General features: G+C 30.8%; 2 protein-coding genes across 2 annotated transcripts; both read left to right on the top strand.

The window, feature by feature from the left end:
• Positions 1–8,309: 8,309 nt before the first annotated feature.
• On the top strand, positions 8,310–11,653 carry LOC101254481 (zinc finger protein GAI-ASSOCIATED FACTOR 1). The gene is made up of 4 exons (XM_004238193.5): positions 8,310–8,869; positions 8,959–9,355; positions 9,448–9,665; positions 10,414–11,653. The coding sequence occupies exons 1-4, from the start codon at positions 8,782–8,784 to the stop codon at positions 11,214–11,216; spliced, it is 1,506 nt and encodes a 501-aa protein (XP_004238241.2). The 5' UTR covers positions 8,310–8,781; the 3' UTR covers positions 11,217–11,653.
• Positions 11,654–15,038: 3,385 nt separating this feature from the next.
• LOC101266330 (putative pentatricopeptide repeat-containing protein At1g12700, mitochondrial) lies at positions 15,039–16,877 on the top strand. The gene has a single exon (XM_004238548.5). It carries the CDS (start codon positions 15,039–15,041, stop codon positions 16,875–16,877), a length of 1,839 nt encoding a protein of 612 aa, XP_004238596.2.
• The last annotated feature ends 1,435 nt before the right edge of the window (positions 16,878–18,312 follow it).

Here is an 18,312-nt window from a genome sequence, read left to right as displayed (position 1 = left end):
ATTTTATTTTATTTTATTAACTTTAGATATGTGATGTCTAAAGTTGTTATGGAGTTTACAAAAATGCTTGAAGTTTCATACGGCTGAACTTCAGTTATATGTGAATAAACTTTTAGCCATATGATTTGTCAAGTCTAACTACAGACCTCATTCGGCTACCATGTTATTTTGTTGTAATTATTATGTTACTATCTATTCTTTTTGCTACCATTTGATATTTTTGGACTATTTTTTTCTTGAACCTAGGGTTTATCGAAAATACTCTCTCTACATCTTTGGTAAGGTAAGGTTTGCTACACTATATCCATCTTAGACCCTGATGATTACTTTATGGGATTACATTGGGTATATTATTGCTTTCGTAAAGAAAGCACTTGTTTGAAGTTATTTCGAAGTGGGTAGATTTATTAACTTTTATGTAGTGCAGGTATGACTTAAAATGAGATTCCAAAATTGAGAATTTGTGCACTTGGGGCCCCTCATGAGCAAGGATTATGTTATGATATTTCTACATCTGTTCCTGCCTGTGGGGTGGAAAAGAGGGAATTTTATGTACAAAACAAATGAGTAGAGGCATTGACCAGTGCGATGGATGTGACTCCACGAACTATAAGCAATAGGATAGATCATATACCTATCTCAATCATAATAGCAAGATTAGCTTTAGCACTTGCTTTTATATGATAAAGTTTTTGAAAGAAAGGTGGTGGGGAGAAATTATTGCTATCAAGATTCATTCAAGCTAGACTTTTTGTAGCAAAATGTAGTGATGCTGGAATCACAAAAGCAAAGTAGGGGGGAAAAAAAGAAGAGGAAAAGGCAATCAAAAGTTTATCAAAATGGTGATGATTGGCTAAGTAGCCTCTCAGTCATTGTCCATCTTTTGACATTGTGCTCTTTTTGTACTTGTTACAGCTGTAATGTGTGTATGCTAGCTAGATTTGTCCATAGCTCCCTCTTCAGAGTTGCTTGATCTTTTATTTCGAAAATCAAACTTAACCATTTATAGTAGTTCATCTCTTGGTCTATGTTTATGAAAGGCACATATTTAACATCAAATCACATTAGTTCAAATTCCATCTATTTAAAGTTTCGATTCATGATATGTTGCAATTTTTATAGATTTTTATACTTCAATTTTGTGCATTGAAAGTACCTGGTACTTGTGATCTACCTCTATATATCGAAACGTGATAGACAGAGTTGTCTAGTACATATGTTGGTGACGGGTAGCAGCCACCCCATGAAACTAGCTATTGAGGTGTATGCAAGCTAGATCGGATACGAACGTTATTTCATTTGTGTGGACAGCATTTTCTTAGTTACCATTTGTCCATTACACCAAAATTTTATTCTGCTGGTGTGATGTCCCATCTTTGAAAACTGTGGCATAATTGTCTATAAAACCTCAATAATTGTATTGCAACAGTGTAAGTACTGTTAGGAATGGAAGAACAGGAAAATGATTTTTGCATCAATTGCTTTAATTCCACATCTCTAGCAACTACTGCGAACGTTTACTGCTTTGAATTCTGCTCATTATAACACAATTAACGTTCGGTTTGTTTAAACTTATGGATCCGTCTTCCCTTTTTTTATACAGTTTAGAACTACAAGATCAATTGACATTTCGATACATTCTATATATTTTTAATTTAAGACCATAGGATTCAAAAGTTTTTTTTTACTTTTTAAATCTCGTCTGGGGTGATCGAAACACAATGAATGTCATTCATATTGATTTTATTGAATCAAATTTGATTAGGCTAGAATGGGTCATGTAATAAGTGTATAGGTTAATTCAATGTGAGTCAAATAATTAATCATACTCTAACATGCTCAACATGACCCAACCAACCAATCTCTCCTCCTCTTTATACTTTCTTTTTGTACATAAGTTTGAAGCTTTCGGTATGAAATCGTCTTTGTTAGGGAGTGTTTATTCTCAACGTGGAATTTTCTGGCGTGTAATTAAATGTGGGTACCGGACATCGGTGGAAAAAATAGGGTTGAAGCTAATGTATTTTTCTGAATTACTAGCTTAAGTTCTTCCAAACTTACTTCACATTTAGTCTCCAAATTTGATCTGTATGTTTGAGTTGCATTTTGATATGTTGTGTTATACTATATTAATCCAATAGTATACATGCACGATCTACTTAACATGTTCAATTCTTTAACCTTTTGTCTATTAGCTTGATATGATACTTGAATTAAGTCAACAAACGGATCAGAATCTTGTCTATCTAAGCTAAAATGGAAAAAAAAATGAATTAATATTACCACTTATATACTTCTAATAGACATTTGAAGGGATTTTTAAAAAAAAAAATTATTGGATTTAATGGCAATAAGAGGGAATGTTTTTTTAAAGTGATCAAAATATTTGTGGCAGGATAATGTGAAAATGAGTAGTATTTTTAGTTTAACCCTTAAAAAAAGGTACTTTCTTCCTTCAGTAGTGGTACTATCTACTCCATCAATTTCACATAATTATGAGTTGACGCTTAACCACTTTTTATCATTAGAGAGAGAATATGTTTTGTGTTACCAAACAAGTGTTTACGGTTTTTAATGATTTAGAATTTAAAGTTAATGAAAAATTATTATTATTATTTTAAATAAATAATACTAATTGGTTTTGTAATTAATAGTACTTGTGTTGGTAAAAAATAGAAGATCTTTTTATCTTAAATAAAATATGGGTAAAAGTTATTGAATTGTTCTAGTGTTTTTATTCTTTCAAGACGCATGAAATTACTAGGGTATATCATATTACTGTGGCAAGGGTGTTTAAAATATGTTATTTAACAGCTTTATTTATTATTTTACTTATATATACAATATAATTTTTCGATGAATGGTGTCCAATTGAACATGCTGACATTGACTATGCCATTGTTCCTAACAAGAATAATCTATAATCTCCCATAATAATATCGATATTTCCTAACTAGTTCAATTAGTATCAAGAACTATGAATACGTTAGAACGTAAATATTATTTACGAGAATTGTTGATATTTTCTCAAAGTCAATAAAGTAATAATTAAACATATACATATAATATCACCTATTGTGTATACTCGTTCATAATATTGGAACTCTTGCGTATACTCTTCTACGTTGATGTGATGGAACTACACTTTTTTTTTTTCATAAAAATGATTTTTTTATTATGTAGGAATATTTGAAATAGTTATACAGTTGAAGTAGGCACGCATAATAATTAAAGGCACATCGTTTCAAAATGTGGACTTTAAAGCACAAAATAAGAGTGTATGAAAATTGTGATTGCTCCATAAAGTTACAAAATTAAAATTATATATCCTCCGTTTTACATTTTATTGTCTTATTTGATTAGGCACTTCAATTAATAATACAAAAAGATTAAAATTTTTATGTTTGCTTAAACATGTCACAGAGTTGGAATTAAAAAGTTATTAAATATATATAATAACATAAATTTTTTTCTTTATTTTTATACAATAAGTAATGGAATATAATAAATAATAGGAGAAAAAATTAATTTTTTTTAAAAAATGATTCCTGTTATATCCACAAAGTGAATAGTCTAATCAGTTTGTATATTCACCATTATTTGTTTTTGCCTTTTTCTTTCCACGTGGAATATGGAATCTAGATTAACTTTTTACAAAGGTAAACTTTTCTGTTTTATTTCTTGTCAGATATTCAATATATACATATTTATGTAAAAGCTCAACAAATATTAAATTGTAGGAGTCATTATTAAGGGTGCAAGTTAATACAATTTTATTAATTAAAAAAGTTCACATGAATCAAAATTAAAGTTGCTTTTTCCCGGGTCTTGCTAATGCATTGTTTCTTTGTTTAAAAAAATATATTACTCCCTCCGTCCTATTTTACGTGGCAATATTTCCCTATAAGAACATTAAGAAATAATGAAAATTTTGAAATATTTACTGAATTACCTTTCAAAAAAGTAAACTCACTTTTCTCTCTCCCTTTTCATAAATGTATTAGGTATTATCTTTAAAATTATGTGGATCAACAAAGGTAAAAATAAATTGTACCTTTAAATATTGACCTTAAAAAGAAATGTGATATTCTTTTTGGGACTGATAAAAAAAGAAATGATACCACATAAAACGAGACGGAAAGAGTACTATTATAACTTTATAAGAGGGCTTCATAATTATTGATTAAGTGTCCATCTGAATTAACTTATTTTAGATGTTAATAATTTTGAAGTGTTACAATAAAGTTAAAAAAATTCTTGTAAGCACTTATTTTAAAGTCAAAATAATAAATATAAGACAAAAATTATAAGTTAGAAATCACTCACCTCCCACCCATCAATATTAGATAGCATATCTTTTTTTGAACTTTGAAAAGATGACTCATATGTATCATTTGTTTAAAATTTGATTCATATATGTATTTTTTTTCAAAAAAGATTTATTCACGTCATTATTTGTTAATCGAAATAGCATATGAATTTTAAACGGATAATATAAATGAGTCATTTTTTAAAATTTGAAGTTCTTTTAAAAATTATAATTTAATTAATGACATAATTAAATTATAATTGACCATACATAAAAATATTTACATAACTAAAAAAAAGTTCACATAAATATTTTTTTTATAATAAAAATAATATGAATGAGTCAAATTTCAAACGGATAATAAATTTTTGACTAAATTGCGTATGTGAGCGTAGACTTTTCAGTCCACAAAATACGAGAGGGATAAATACAAGAGAAGAGATCCTCTATTGGGTACAGCTTTTATCAGCGATGTGTCAACATAAATGGACCCACATTTCTGTATATTTACTGAAACTGCCACGACATTTACTAAATATAGGCTTGCTCTATCACTAACTCTGTTACCATTATTTCTTCCTTTGACTCTTCATTTGACTTGGGCCACCAGACCTCTGGTATTAAAATTTTGTACTCAATTCTATTTTTATATATATATTTTTTTATACTTATAAAATTGAGATATTCAAATTAATTTATCTGTTTTTATTAGCACAAAGAATAATTTTACTTATCAAAACTTGAAACAAAGAAAGAACATCATCTACTAGTAGTAATATTTTAATATCCATAGTGCATCATTTTACTTCACATCATCTTTCAAATAAATAAGAGAAAAAAGATACATATATCCCTAAATTATCGTAAATATTATATAATATCATGCATCATATTTTTGGGATATTAATATTTTTGTTTTCTAAAATCTAGAGCATATATATCCTTTGTACTAATGTACGTACACATGTCATAATTTTATCTATTGATTCGACATTTATTGATAGAGAAAATTGTGTCATGTGTCCTTATTTAGTCTTCCATTAGAATGAAGATAAAAGTATGACGGAGGATATTTGCATACCATTTACGATAGTCAAAGGATATATTTATTATTTTTCCCAATAAATAATAGCAGTACCTTGTTATTTTGTCTATATTATTGAATAAATTTTTGACTTAATTCAATTTTCACAATCAATTAAACAAAAAAAGAAATATTATGGAACTTGTTCATCTATAATGTGGATTTTATTTATCTCCATGTACAGTAAAACCTCTATAAATTAATACTTGATAAATTAATAATTTTTTTAAAATAATAGTTTTGTCTGGTCCTGATATGAATCAATGGAAAAAATCATCAATTTTGATAAGATAATAAGATAACACATTTTCAGAAGACCCCTATATAAATATATGGTCTCATTAATATCACGACTTCATAATTCTTTAAAAGTATAAATATATCTAAGATAATTTAGTGAAATATGATTATGTTGTGTTCTGTTTTTCTTAAAGTTTAAATCTAGTTAAAACTCATCTATAACTAGTCTTATTGCATCCAAGATCATCATTGTTGTCTTTTCGAAGTGCACCATAAAATTGACAGTCCTAGATGTGATAATTGTTTCCTTACGCGTAACTGTTCCAAAGGTATAATATTATCTTCAACTTTATCATCAATATTGTTTTTTCTGCTAGTATCTACAATTCCTTCTAAGTTCTAGACCTCTGAACATGTATCACTTATAGCCCAATAATTCAACAGGTTATTGACATCCATTTTATTGTTGTAATCGAGATCATTAATTATGACCACAAGTTCATGAATGACATTTCTCAAGTAGGTTCATTCAAATTCTCCGAGATTTTATCCCCCCAAACGGATTTATAATGTCGAAAATAATTTGCTATTGTCTTTTGCTGAACATTTATTGTTCAAACAGGGATTGCAAAATTGATAGCATCCAAAACATTGATATTTGCTGCATCAATTTATACTTCATAGTCTTCTAATATCCTGCGATAAAATTTCATCGATAATATGTTTTGAAAACTCTTATTAACACAACATCACGAGGTTGAAATTAGTAAGATATAGTGATTTTGATATAATCGTTGTACATCGATAAATATGATACGTAAATCTGTAAGATAAAATGATTTTGCTATAATCAAAATTAACCTTTATCAAATCTCAAATCATTTTTTAAATTGATAAATATTAATTTATCGATTAAATAATATCTCTATAAAATAATAAAATTTCAAATATTAAGTATGTGACAGTTTATTGACCTTAATATTATGGATTTAATTTTCATATCATGATAAATATTATTATGTTATGATAAATGTTTATAAGAGCATTTTAAACTTTTCTATAATATTTCTTTTGTTACGTTTGTTATCGTATTTATAAAGTTTTGATAAATATAATTATAAACGGTAAATATTTTTTACATAATTTAAGAATATTTTAATTTTTTTTAAAAAGAAAATTAAATAAATTGAAAATTCACATTTTTATTTTCTTTTTGCCCCCACACTAAACCGACAACCGCGTGTGGATTTGTCCTTAAGTCCACCGTCCTTATCCATTTTCACGGTGGCCGTTGTTCTAGTGGCATTCATGTAATTAATCCTAAAACCACGTCCTAATCATAGCCTCATAATGTAATATACTCACCACTCCCAATTTATTTGTTAATTTTTGAATTTTGAGATTCAAATAATTTTATTTTTGATCTTTTTAAATATATTTTTTAATTATTTTGAACTATCAACTATATATATATATATATATTTCAAAAATATTATAAATTTCATATATAAGTTTTTAAAAAATTTAAACTATTTAATTTTCAAAAAATAAAAAATGACACATAAATTGAGATAAATTAAATGAATAATACATTCACTTTTTGGATTAGCTAGTAATCGATGGATGTAAATCCATCTCTACCTGGTAAAAGTCAGTTTGAGGATGGTCTCAAATAATGAATTGATTGTAATTGAATTTGATGTGATTAGGTGAATTACATTGGATGATTAGTTTAATGACTAGATGATTAGTTAATCAATACGTAATTAATTAAAATTAGTAAAGGATAATAAACTCTCTAATTTTTGGAGACGAATTTATCAATGGCTCGTAATTACCTCTTGTAATTCCAATTTCTCACATTTTTCAACTAAAATTATTGTGCACCTCTTTAGTTTAATCCTCTTTAAATCCTCATGTTATTCATTATTATATTTTTCCTAAATATTTATATATTTATCTCAAACATCCTTATTGTAGTTTTCTAAACTTATTATCTTTTGATTAATAAACACTCCACGTAAATTTTGAAAGGAGTAAACTTAGAAAATATACTAAGCGACAAATTACTGAACCAAGGAACTGATTAGTCCGAGTTCCTCCGACAGGTGTCTCATAATGAATTAAATTATGCCACGTGGACCATTGGATATATCGCATAAGCTTACTAGGCCTTGCAAAAGAAGCAGCTAAAATCGAAACCTTTAAAATCGAATCAATTTTGATTTAAAAATTTAAATTTGAATGAAAGTTATTGATTTATCGAATAGGTTATGACTCAGGAGATATGGTAATGGTTTTGCATTTTTATTTTTTGTTGAGTCGTTTGATTCTTAATGATTTAAAGTTTTTTTTAACGGGTATGATGATAGGTCGATAGTAAATTATATTATAATTATAATTATATTTATACTATTTTGTATTATGATTTATAAATTCTTTGGCTTAAAGTATAGTCTTATATTTTTATTTTTGTCTAAATTTCTCGATTATTTAACAATATGCAAGTTGCCAACTCATGTGCATGATTTTAAAAGTGATTTTCAATATTTTTTTAATCAAATATAATACTTTGTTAGTTATGATAAAAAATCAATATCTAAATGGTTTTATAATAGTTTATCATGTCTACGACGGATAATAACTTATAAATTAAACTAACAAATTTCAAAATCCATCCGAACCGATCGATATGATTACTTCCCTTACATTTTTAACCATGGTTTAACACTTTTTAACTCTATACAATGGTTAATTACTCTCGCCGCTAATTTTTTATTTTTTTTAAAAAAAAACTCTACAAACACTTGAAAATGATTTTACACTTTACATATCTCTATTATGACAGCTTTCAAAAATAGTCTCTTCTCTTTCAAACTCTGTGTGTTCTAATCCAAAAAAACAAAACCGCCGCCATGTATGAACATTAAAGCTCTTCTTCCCATTTTTTTCTCTTCTTCAAGAAATAAAAAAGAAGTTTCTTCTTTAGGGAACACAACAATTCCCAAAAATAAGTGTAGAATTTTTCCTAGTTTTGGGAATCGTTTATTGATTTTATGGTGTAAACTGTAAAGAGGCTGAAAGGGGAGAAAACAAAGTATTAGCTGAAAAACATATGTAAAAATCTGAAGTTTTCTAAGCTATAAATATGGCAGAGATTGAAAAATCAGCTGAAGAATCAATTATACAACAAAATTTTCCAGTAAAGAGGAAAAGGAATCTTCCTGGAAATCCTGGTAAGGTTTTATCTTTCAGTTTGTACGATTTTTTTTTTTTTGTCGATTTCTGTTTTGCTGAAGGTGAAAATGGTTATTATTATTTGTAGATCCAGAAGCAGAAGTGATAGCTCTATCGCCGAGAACTCTAATGGCGACGAACCGATTTGTTTGTGAGATTTGTAACAAAGGTTTTCAAAGAGATCAGAATTTACAGCTTCATCGGAGAGGACACAACTTGCCATGGAAACTACGGCAACGAACGAGTAATGAAGTGAAAAAACGTGTTTACGTTTGTCCAGAATCGTCATGCGTTCATCATGATCCTTCTAGAGCTTTAGGCGATCTCACTGGAATTAAGAAGCATTTCTGCAGAAAACATGGTGAGAAGAAGTTTAAATGTGAACGTTGCACCAAAAAATACGCTGTTCATTCCGATTGGAAAGCACATATGAAAACTTGTGGTACTAGAGAGTATCGTTGTGATTGTGGAACTTTATTTTCCAGGTACTGTAACGTTTAGTAGTTGTGATAAAATAATAAATAATTTTAATCATTCGATCGAGAACTAATTATTATTATTTTTTTATATGGTGTAGGAGGGATAGCTTCATAACTCATAGAGCATTTTGTGATGCATTAGCTCAAGAAAGTGCAAGATCTCATCAACCATTAATGGAGGATACAAATGCTGAAGGTGATTTGAAGGTTGATGAAGCTATTAACAAAACGGTGTCGTCTTCATCTAGTCCACCACCACAACCTTTAACTCCATCAACTAGCGTTCTTTCTCCAGTTCTGTCCATTCAAAGTTCAGGTAAAAAAAATAATTTAAAAATAAAAATAAAGCTAATTCTACGTCCTTTTGGGATTTTTCGAAACGCAAAATGAGATAAACAATGATATTCTATATTCAAAATTTCAAATCATTCGAATCACAATAACAATAAACAAATTTTATTTTGAGATTATTATTCTTATCTCGCGTAGAAAATCGTGCTCGGGTATTGCACATGCATAATGTGCAATTTGTCAACATCGTAAAAGCCAACGAGTATGTCTACGAAAACGCTTCTCTCGTTTGAATGGAAATTTGGATTCTTCAGGGTGTGATTTTTCATGTGATGTTCTTTTTTTTATATAGAAAAAAATAATATATTTTTTTGGATTTGTCTATTAGTGTTCTTTGTTTTTTTTCTGAACCTTCGTCTTCTTGTGTGATTTTCACCATTTATTTATTACTATTCATTTAATATATAGTTTTGACCACGGGGGAAGAGATGAATAATAGTAAAATTGTGTAATTAATTTTTTTAAAAAATAATGTTAGTACGTGCTCAAATATCGAAAAAGGATTTAAAAAGAGATATCATGATTGCTTATGCTTTATAATGTGAAAGGTCTCTGGTTAAAGTGTGATGCATATTGGATTGTGGATTCAGAAGTTACAAAAGTTTATTCCATTTTTGTTTAAAGATTGCATCTTTTTCTTGATTCAATTGAATTGAATTATAAATAAAACTTCCTTTTTTTTCTCTTCTGTTCATTTTTTTGTATTGTGACAGAGTTGCCTGTAGAATATCAAAATCAAGGTGGAGTACAAATACAACAAGCACAAGGTACAACTACACCTGTTTCTACCACCCCTGTCATCACAATTTCCACTGCTGCTGCTAGTGGTCCTAGTAGTAGCAAGGTGTTTGCTAGTGTGTTTCCATCGTCGTCATCAGCTCAGCATGTGAACTCGTCTTACTCAGATATTCTACGTGCTATTGAGACCGAGCAAGTGATGGCTGTAGAGCCCATATCGCTCTCATTGTCATCTTCTCTTTACTTGTCTAATAATAGGGCAAGTTTATTCCAAGAACACACTGGTGGCCACGGCCACGGCCACGGCCAGCATTATGGTTCAGCAACAATGCAGCCAGCATTATCTGCAACTGCATTACTTCAAAAAGCAGCCCAAATGGGGTCAACAACTTCAAACAACTCGTTTCTCCGTGGCCTTGGATTGGCAATGTCACCGAGTACTTCTACACCGGAGGAGAATTCACTAGCAAGGAGGACTAATGCTCTTGGCCATGTGAAGCTGGAGAGCAATATTAATGCAGAGGTACCCGGGCTCGGGAAACAACTTCATGGTCATTCAGGATTTACTGACTTGATGATGGGTCCATCCATATCTCATCAGACATCTATGATGTTCGGAAGCAAACCTCCAACTCTTGATTTTCTTGGTTTAGGAAATGGTGCAAGTGGAACTCCATCGAACGGATTTTCAGCGTTTTTAAGCTCAATGGAAGATGGATTTGGTGTTGTAGCGGAGCCTTGGGATGACCCTTCTGATAGAAAACCTGCTATGCTCTAGCTAGAGTTTAGTTGAATTAATGCAACGCCTGTACAAGGGCTTGCGCGCACGCTCATCACCACCTACCTGCATTTCACATCTCGACACAATGGAACGTGTAACCCGCCTGTCAGTGAAGCTCTCTATTCACATCCCCCTCAAAGTTTTTGAATTGGAGTTCAGTTTTTTGTTTGATATTTTATACATATGCAATAGTTGATAGGGATAGCTAAGTTATGTTCATAATCTTGATATTGCACCCTTTTGGTCTCTCAACCAAACATCATTATGAGATTTTAGTTTAATTAGGAGAGTATAGTAGATGGATCTAGTAGCTATTAGCTAGGTTTCTAAATTATTATGTAGTAATTATTATGTGAGAGAATAACTAAGTTCACAATGTAGATATTTCTCACTTGGGAAAATTCCTTTAATTTTCCACCTACTTTCTTTATCCATTCTTTTTGTCTTCCTTTGAATGTTCACAATTTCATCTCCATTAGTAGTAAGAAAAGTCTAGTGTGAATTGATGATGTTGGGAACACTTATTCAAGGACAACATTAGATGCAATGTTTCTTTAGGTCCTTTTTCCTTTGTGACATGAAATTCGTAGGTGTCTCACCAAGTAGAAAATTAAAATAAAATAAAATATTATTTTTGGATAACTAGTACTCCATTAGTTAAAATTTATATTTACTATTATTTGACTTTGACATTTAGTATGTTGTTATTCATCATTTCATTTGATTTCATTTGGCATAAAATTTAAATAATGAAAGAAAGATTTTTTATGTTAATAGCCTAAAACTAGCATAACATTTTATGTTATTTGATTATAAAAAGTAGAAAACATAATCTCACATAAAATCTAACATATATTTGATTCTTTTTTGTCTATTTTCCAAATAACATAATATTATCAAAAACAATTTTTGATTTCATCAACAAAGTCGATCAACTTAATTCATACAATATTTCCAATAGATATTGCTAACGTAGAATGACGTATATATTTATTCTAACGAGCAATCAAACGACCCTACTTGATCACATGCCTTCTTCCAACAATGTACCTCCAAACAGCTAAGCCTAATGGGAGGAGTAGACATTGGAGAATCAGAAAAATGGAAATGTGGGGAATAGGCAACAGACATTGCCATTTATAATGTAAGTACCATAACATTTCTTAACAGAGACGATCATGCCGGTCGGTCAGTAGGGGCTCCCCCCACCCCCACCCCCCACCAACCCCCCAAGTGAAATCTTCAACTTAAATTTAATTAAAAGCTTTTTTAGACTACTGTAGTAGTTGACTGTTGGGCCACGTTGGAAATTAATGTAAAATGACAAACTCATAATTTATTAGGAAAATTAAAATATACAAACGAAATTCTGAAAAATTATGTATAAATACAAAATTTATATATACGTATCATATTTGTATATGTTGAAGAAGAAGGAAGGTGACGATTTGAACATGTCCAACGAAACCGACTGATGTGTCTGCACCAAGTGTTGATGAAGAAGGAAGCTGACCATTGAAACATGTCAAGTGAACAGTTCAACGAAGCTGACTGACGAGTTTACAACATTGCTGAAGAATTAGAGTTGCACTAGGATTGCAGGCAGTCTATGTTCCAATCCTCAACTTCCTTCTTCATCAACACTTGTTGCAGACACGTTAATCATGTTCCAATCGTCAGCTTCCTTCTTCTTCAACAATATATTCGCAAACGAAATATACATACATAGGAAGAAGTATACCAACCATAGCCTCCATTGCAAATGGAACTATAGATATGGAGTGCAATTATCAAAACTATAGCTATAGAGTCTTAATATGTCTATTATGTTTGTTATTTTTATAATTTTCTCATTGTTATTTCAACAGGTTCTGAAAATGGAAAAGAGTGAAAACTATTTTTAAATAATTTGAATTGAATAGATAAGTTTGGTCAAAAGATACTATTATCGTTAATAATTTGATCCAAAAATATTTTGTTAGAACATTAATTATGTCTTTCTCAATTTTAATTTGGATTGGAAGGATGAGCATAACATTAAATGATGCACACTCTTGACTGTGCCCACCTGCAGTGACATCGACTGTTCAGTGATATAGATGAATAACAATGACTAATTAGTGACATTCCAGCTAATACAAAATTTCAAAAGTTTTTGCACATTTGCATATTTAAATCGAATTATACTTATGTATAGTATACCACATGAATAACATATATCCAAAGTGCTTTTATAAAATGGGGTGTTTTATGAAAGGAAGATATATACCATTTTATTTTTGTCTCTTTGATAATTGATAAATCCTTAGTTCCAAAGAAATATTATCAAAATAAAATAACAAGTAAATATGACAACCAAATAGTAAGAGACAAACAATAAATACTACTCTCTCCTACTCTTCGTTTATTTTTAGTAATTAGTTTTCATTTTTCGAGAGTTAATTCGATTAATTTTTAAAGTTAAATTATTTTATATTAAATCTGAATATTATAAATATAAAAATTTTCATATTCAAAAACTATAGAAAAAATATTACAAACTATAATATAATGAAAGATACATCTTAAAAATTTTGTCAAAATTTAATTATGACAATTGAAAAGAACGAATGCCGTGCTACGCATAAAATAATAGCAATTTTTTTTTTATTTCCGCCCGGTGTTCGAAGCCTACATAAACTAAATCTAGATCTCGCATGCAGGGCCCATTCGAGGGTGATGCTTCCAACATGATTTTTTCCAAAGCTAAAACTCGAATCCAAGACCTCCAATGAAGGGTGAAACAATCACACCACTACACTACAACTCATGTTGGTGATTCCCTAGCTATCTACGAACCTTTTACTCGTTGCATTTTTCTAATTTGAATTACATCTTTAGTAAGCTAAATTATATGTTGTTATCTAATCACCTTTTCATAATTTATTTTTCGAGGTATCTCCACCTTTCCTTATGTTACATTCAACACCTCAAACCTTTGTAATTGTGTTTCATTTGTATCATATTCGAATCATTTTTATCTCACTTTTTTCATTTAATCCGACCTAAAAATTACTCCATATTATCCTAAATAGGTTTGTCCCTATATCTCTTTTCATAAAATCATACATCTATCTCATCATTCTTATCGTGAAATATCTACATGAACAATGGGCTTTACGTAGGAGGATTGCATACCAGGCTTTTAACATGAAGATTGTTAAGGTGATCCATTAACTTTGACTAAAGCCCATTTGTTAAGTTTTTGAAAACTTTCTATTATCACATGTGAAATGTTTTTAAAAAATAATATTTATATCTTAATAATATTAAAAGAATATCTATATGTTTGTGAATAAAGTCACGATCCCTAAATATTTCACTTTTTTCACACCTTATTTGTAAGGAAATATAGAATATATTACTGTTGTAATTTGTTTTTTACAGATACTCTTAAAATTACTCTGTCAATTCAATGAGAAAAATATAACCTTAGGTAGATTCAAAGATAATCCTTTAAAGTTATTAGTAACCAAGAACATCAAATGCCTCTTTTGTATTTTACATTCGCGAATAACGTATAAAATAATTAAATTAACTATAATATTTGTTATTTGAATCAAAAATAATTTTTAAAAGCAATAAAAAGAACCCCACCCCACCCCCACCAAGTGAGTCGTCTTCTCCAACTAGCCCTAACTCTTTTGCAGCAACACTCCAGCACACCCTCAAATGAACTTGAAAATGAAAACTATACACCTTCTCGGGCAAAGCCCAATCCCAAAAATAACGTGTTCTGTAATTTGAGCTACTTTTAACCTAAGAGAAAACAGAGCAGCCATGCTCTTTCATTCATGGAGAAAATCTCTATGTAACAGAGGTAACTTCTTCCCTTTAATCCAACTGTTTCCTTTATCGCATGGCCATGTATCTATATTTCATTCTTGCTCTTCTGTTCCCTCTAAATATCCTTCGTTTCGCAAAAAGCCATCGGTTTCTAAGAAGCGTAAAGTTGTAATTTTTAGGGAATTCAGAGATGTGAATAGTTTAAACGACGCCGTTTGTGTTTTTCATCAATTGGTCCGTAAAGAACCAGTTCCTTCTGTTGTAGAGTTAGCAAAATTGTTAAGAGTGGTGATTAATATGAAAGAATATTCTGTTGTTATTTCGTTTTTCGGAGAGATGAGGAAGTTAGGGATTCCCTTTGATGATTATATCTTGACTATTGTGATTAATTCTTTTTGCTTGCTGGGTTGTGCTGAAAATGGTTTTTCGATATTGGGTGTTTTTTTCAAGAGTGGTGTTCAGTTTAATGTGGTTACTTTCAGTACTCTTATGAGAGGACTTTTTGAACAAAATAAGATTCAGGATGCTATGTGGTTGTTTAGGAAGCTGGTGAAAGAGAAAATTTGTAAGATGGATGAAGTTATGTTTGGTACAGTCATGAATGGGCTTTGTAAACAAGGGCATACTCAAACAGCTCTTAGTTTGTTGAGGATAATGGAGCAAGGGGATGCCAAACCTAACACAGTTGTGTATAGTATTGTTGTAGATGCACTTTGTAAAGACCAAATGGTAGGTGCTGCTTTCAATCTTTTCAATGAGATGAAGCGAAAAGGGATTACTCCGAATGTACATACGTATAGTTCACTGGTTGATGGTTTCTGTAAGTTTGATCAGTGGGAAGAAGTTAGGCTGCTTTTGGATGAGATGACGCATCTTAATATTTTCCCGAATGTACACACTTTTAGCATGTTGGTAGATGCATTTTGTAAAAAAGGTATGGTCGAAGATGCTGTGGAAGTGTTAAATGTAATGATCCAAAAAGGTGAACATCCTGATGTGGTTACCTTTAACGCTATAATGGAAGGGTATTGTTTGCGCGGTGAAATAGATGTAGCAAGGAGAGTTTTAGGCTCTATGACTGATATTGGTGTCAAGTGTGACATCTTTAGTTACAATATATTAGTCAATGGATATTGCAAGCAAAAGAAACTAGACGAGGCCATGCATTTATATTGTGAACTCTCGCAAAAGGGGTTGAAACCTGACATTGTTACGTATTCTACTATCTTGCAAGGCCTTTTTGAAGTTGGTAGAGTTGAGTGTTCTGAAAATTTATTTACTGAGATGCAAAATGCAGGTCATAGTCCTGACATTTACACTTGTGGCATTATGCTTCATGGTTATTTAAAAAATGGTCATGTAGAAAGAGCAATGTCCCTCTTTCATAGGTGGGAAAAACAAAAAGAAGATGCTTATATTTTGATCTATAATAGAGGCAATGATGGATTTTTTAAAATTCAAAAGCTTGATAAAGCTCGTTCGATTTTTGATAAGCTTTATTCCGTAGGGTTGCATCCTGATGTTATAAGATACAATGTAACAGTAAATGGACTTTGTATTGAAGGTTTAGTAGACGAAGCCAAAGAGTTGCTAAGAAAAATGGAGGACAATAGGTGTTCGCCGGACAATGCCACTTCCAATCTTATAGTGAATGGACTTCTCAAGAGTAATAAAACTAATGAAGCAATGACCCTTTTGAAGGAAATCATCCAGAGAGGTTTCCCAGCTGATAGAGTCACGATGTCGTTGCTAATAGAACTACTCTTGTTAATTGGGGAAGGTCCTTTTTTGCTTAATATGATACCAGAACTTCATCTAAGAAATGAGAAATGAAGGTCTTAGTCCTAGATGACTATTATTTAGTTATGGTGTTTAGGCATGTAGAGTTTGTGATGCAGCTTCAACCCTGGGTTGTGGTATCCTGTGAGAAACTAATATTGTCCCTTGCTGTTTGGCATGAGACTTCATGGATTTGTTTGAGCAATACTGTTTTTGAAGGAACCAAATGATCCACTTCTACTTTCTTCCAAAAGTGACTTCCTCGCCAACATTCAAACTTAAATACACCACAAAGACGAGCCTTATGTCCAGAAGGTCCTATATGAACTTCTGAGCAATGTTTGCAGACCTCTGAACTCCAGATCAAAGTGCTTCTCATGCCTTCAAGGTTTCTCTTCCCAACAACATCAAATCATCGTCAGACAAAGAGTCAGCTTGAAAAGGAACACTTGAGGGCATACAATTTCTTCACTTGGAATAGCCCTGCCTGCAAGCACAGTTCCACAACTGCTGGGATGCGATCATAATCAAATCTTTCTTGGTGATTGATTATATTCTGAAACATAGTTCGCAAATGAAATGCCTCTACTGGAACTAGAATATCGTTCAAGCTTCCTCTAATCCACTCATGAGCCTGATTTTTTAGCACGCAGCTGGTAACTATGACAAGTTTGTATCAAATGACAGTTCTCACCAATATATACTTCTGGACAGTATCTACAACAAAATAACTCTTTGGAGGTTAGAAAAAAGTCTCGGCCAGGTACCACCTTTCTTTAACTACCATTGAAAGAAGAAAATATAGTGCCAAATGCAATTGTATCAGATGATGGCTCTTTTTATTATAGCTAGAAGTCACACATAAAGATGCCAAAAAGAGACAAATCAAAAAAAAGCATTTACACAACAGATGATTCAACTGCTAAATTAATTATCATTCTTGACCTTATTAGAGCATTATTCAACAGCAACGCCTCAATTTCCAAAGCTAATGTTGTCAGAAAAATATTAAAAAATTGTTTTTATCTTAACCTACTTCACTCAATTTTACACTCCAAAAGCTACAACAACAACATACTCAAATATAAGAGCAGATAATGAAATGAAGGGATAATAATAATGTTATTCAACAGATTCTTTAATTAAATTCTTTAATGAAATGAAGCCAAAAGGGCTAATAGATTTGGCAACCTCTACTAGAACGGCCAATGTGATTAGTGGATTACTAATCATAAATATGCTTAAATCCTACTGGGCATGATTACTGATTATGCCTTTTTGTTTGATCTCTTCCGCCGGCTGAGTTTAAAATTAGTTTACTCTATTATCATTCACTATTTATTCATCGGAAAAGGGCCTAAAATACCCTTAAAGTATTGGAAATAGTATAAAATTACACTTCATTCACCTATTGGCTCCAAAATACCCTTCCCATCCACCTATTGGGTCTAAAATACCCTTGTCATCCACCTTTTGGTTTAAAATTGAC

The sequence above is a fragment of the Solanum lycopersicum genome, chromosome 4, assembly GCF_036512215.1.
Source record: "Solanum lycopersicum chromosome 4, SLM_r2.1".
In the NCBI taxonomy this organism is placed as follows: Eukaryota; Viridiplantae; Streptophyta; class Magnoliopsida; order Solanales; family Solanaceae; genus Solanum; species Solanum lycopersicum.
This window is presented reverse-complemented; position numbering and strand designations above follow the sequence as displayed.

Coding starts and splice junctions, on each gene's coding strand:
- LOC101266330 (XM_004238548.5), top strand. CDS start 15,039: ATGCTCTTTCATTCATGGAGAAAATCTCTATGTAACAGAGGTAACTTC.
- LOC101254481 (XM_004238193.5), top strand. CDS start 8,782: ATGGCAGAGATTGAAAAATCAGCTGAAGAATCAATTATACAACAAAAT. Junction 8,870..8,958: donor GAATCTTCCTGGAAATCCTG/GTAAGGTTTTAT, acceptor TATTATTTGTAG/ATCCAGAAGCAGAAGTGATA. Junction 9,356..9,447: donor TGTGGAACTTTATTTTCCAG/GTACTGTAACGT, acceptor TATATGGTGTAG/GAGGGATAGCTTCATAACTC.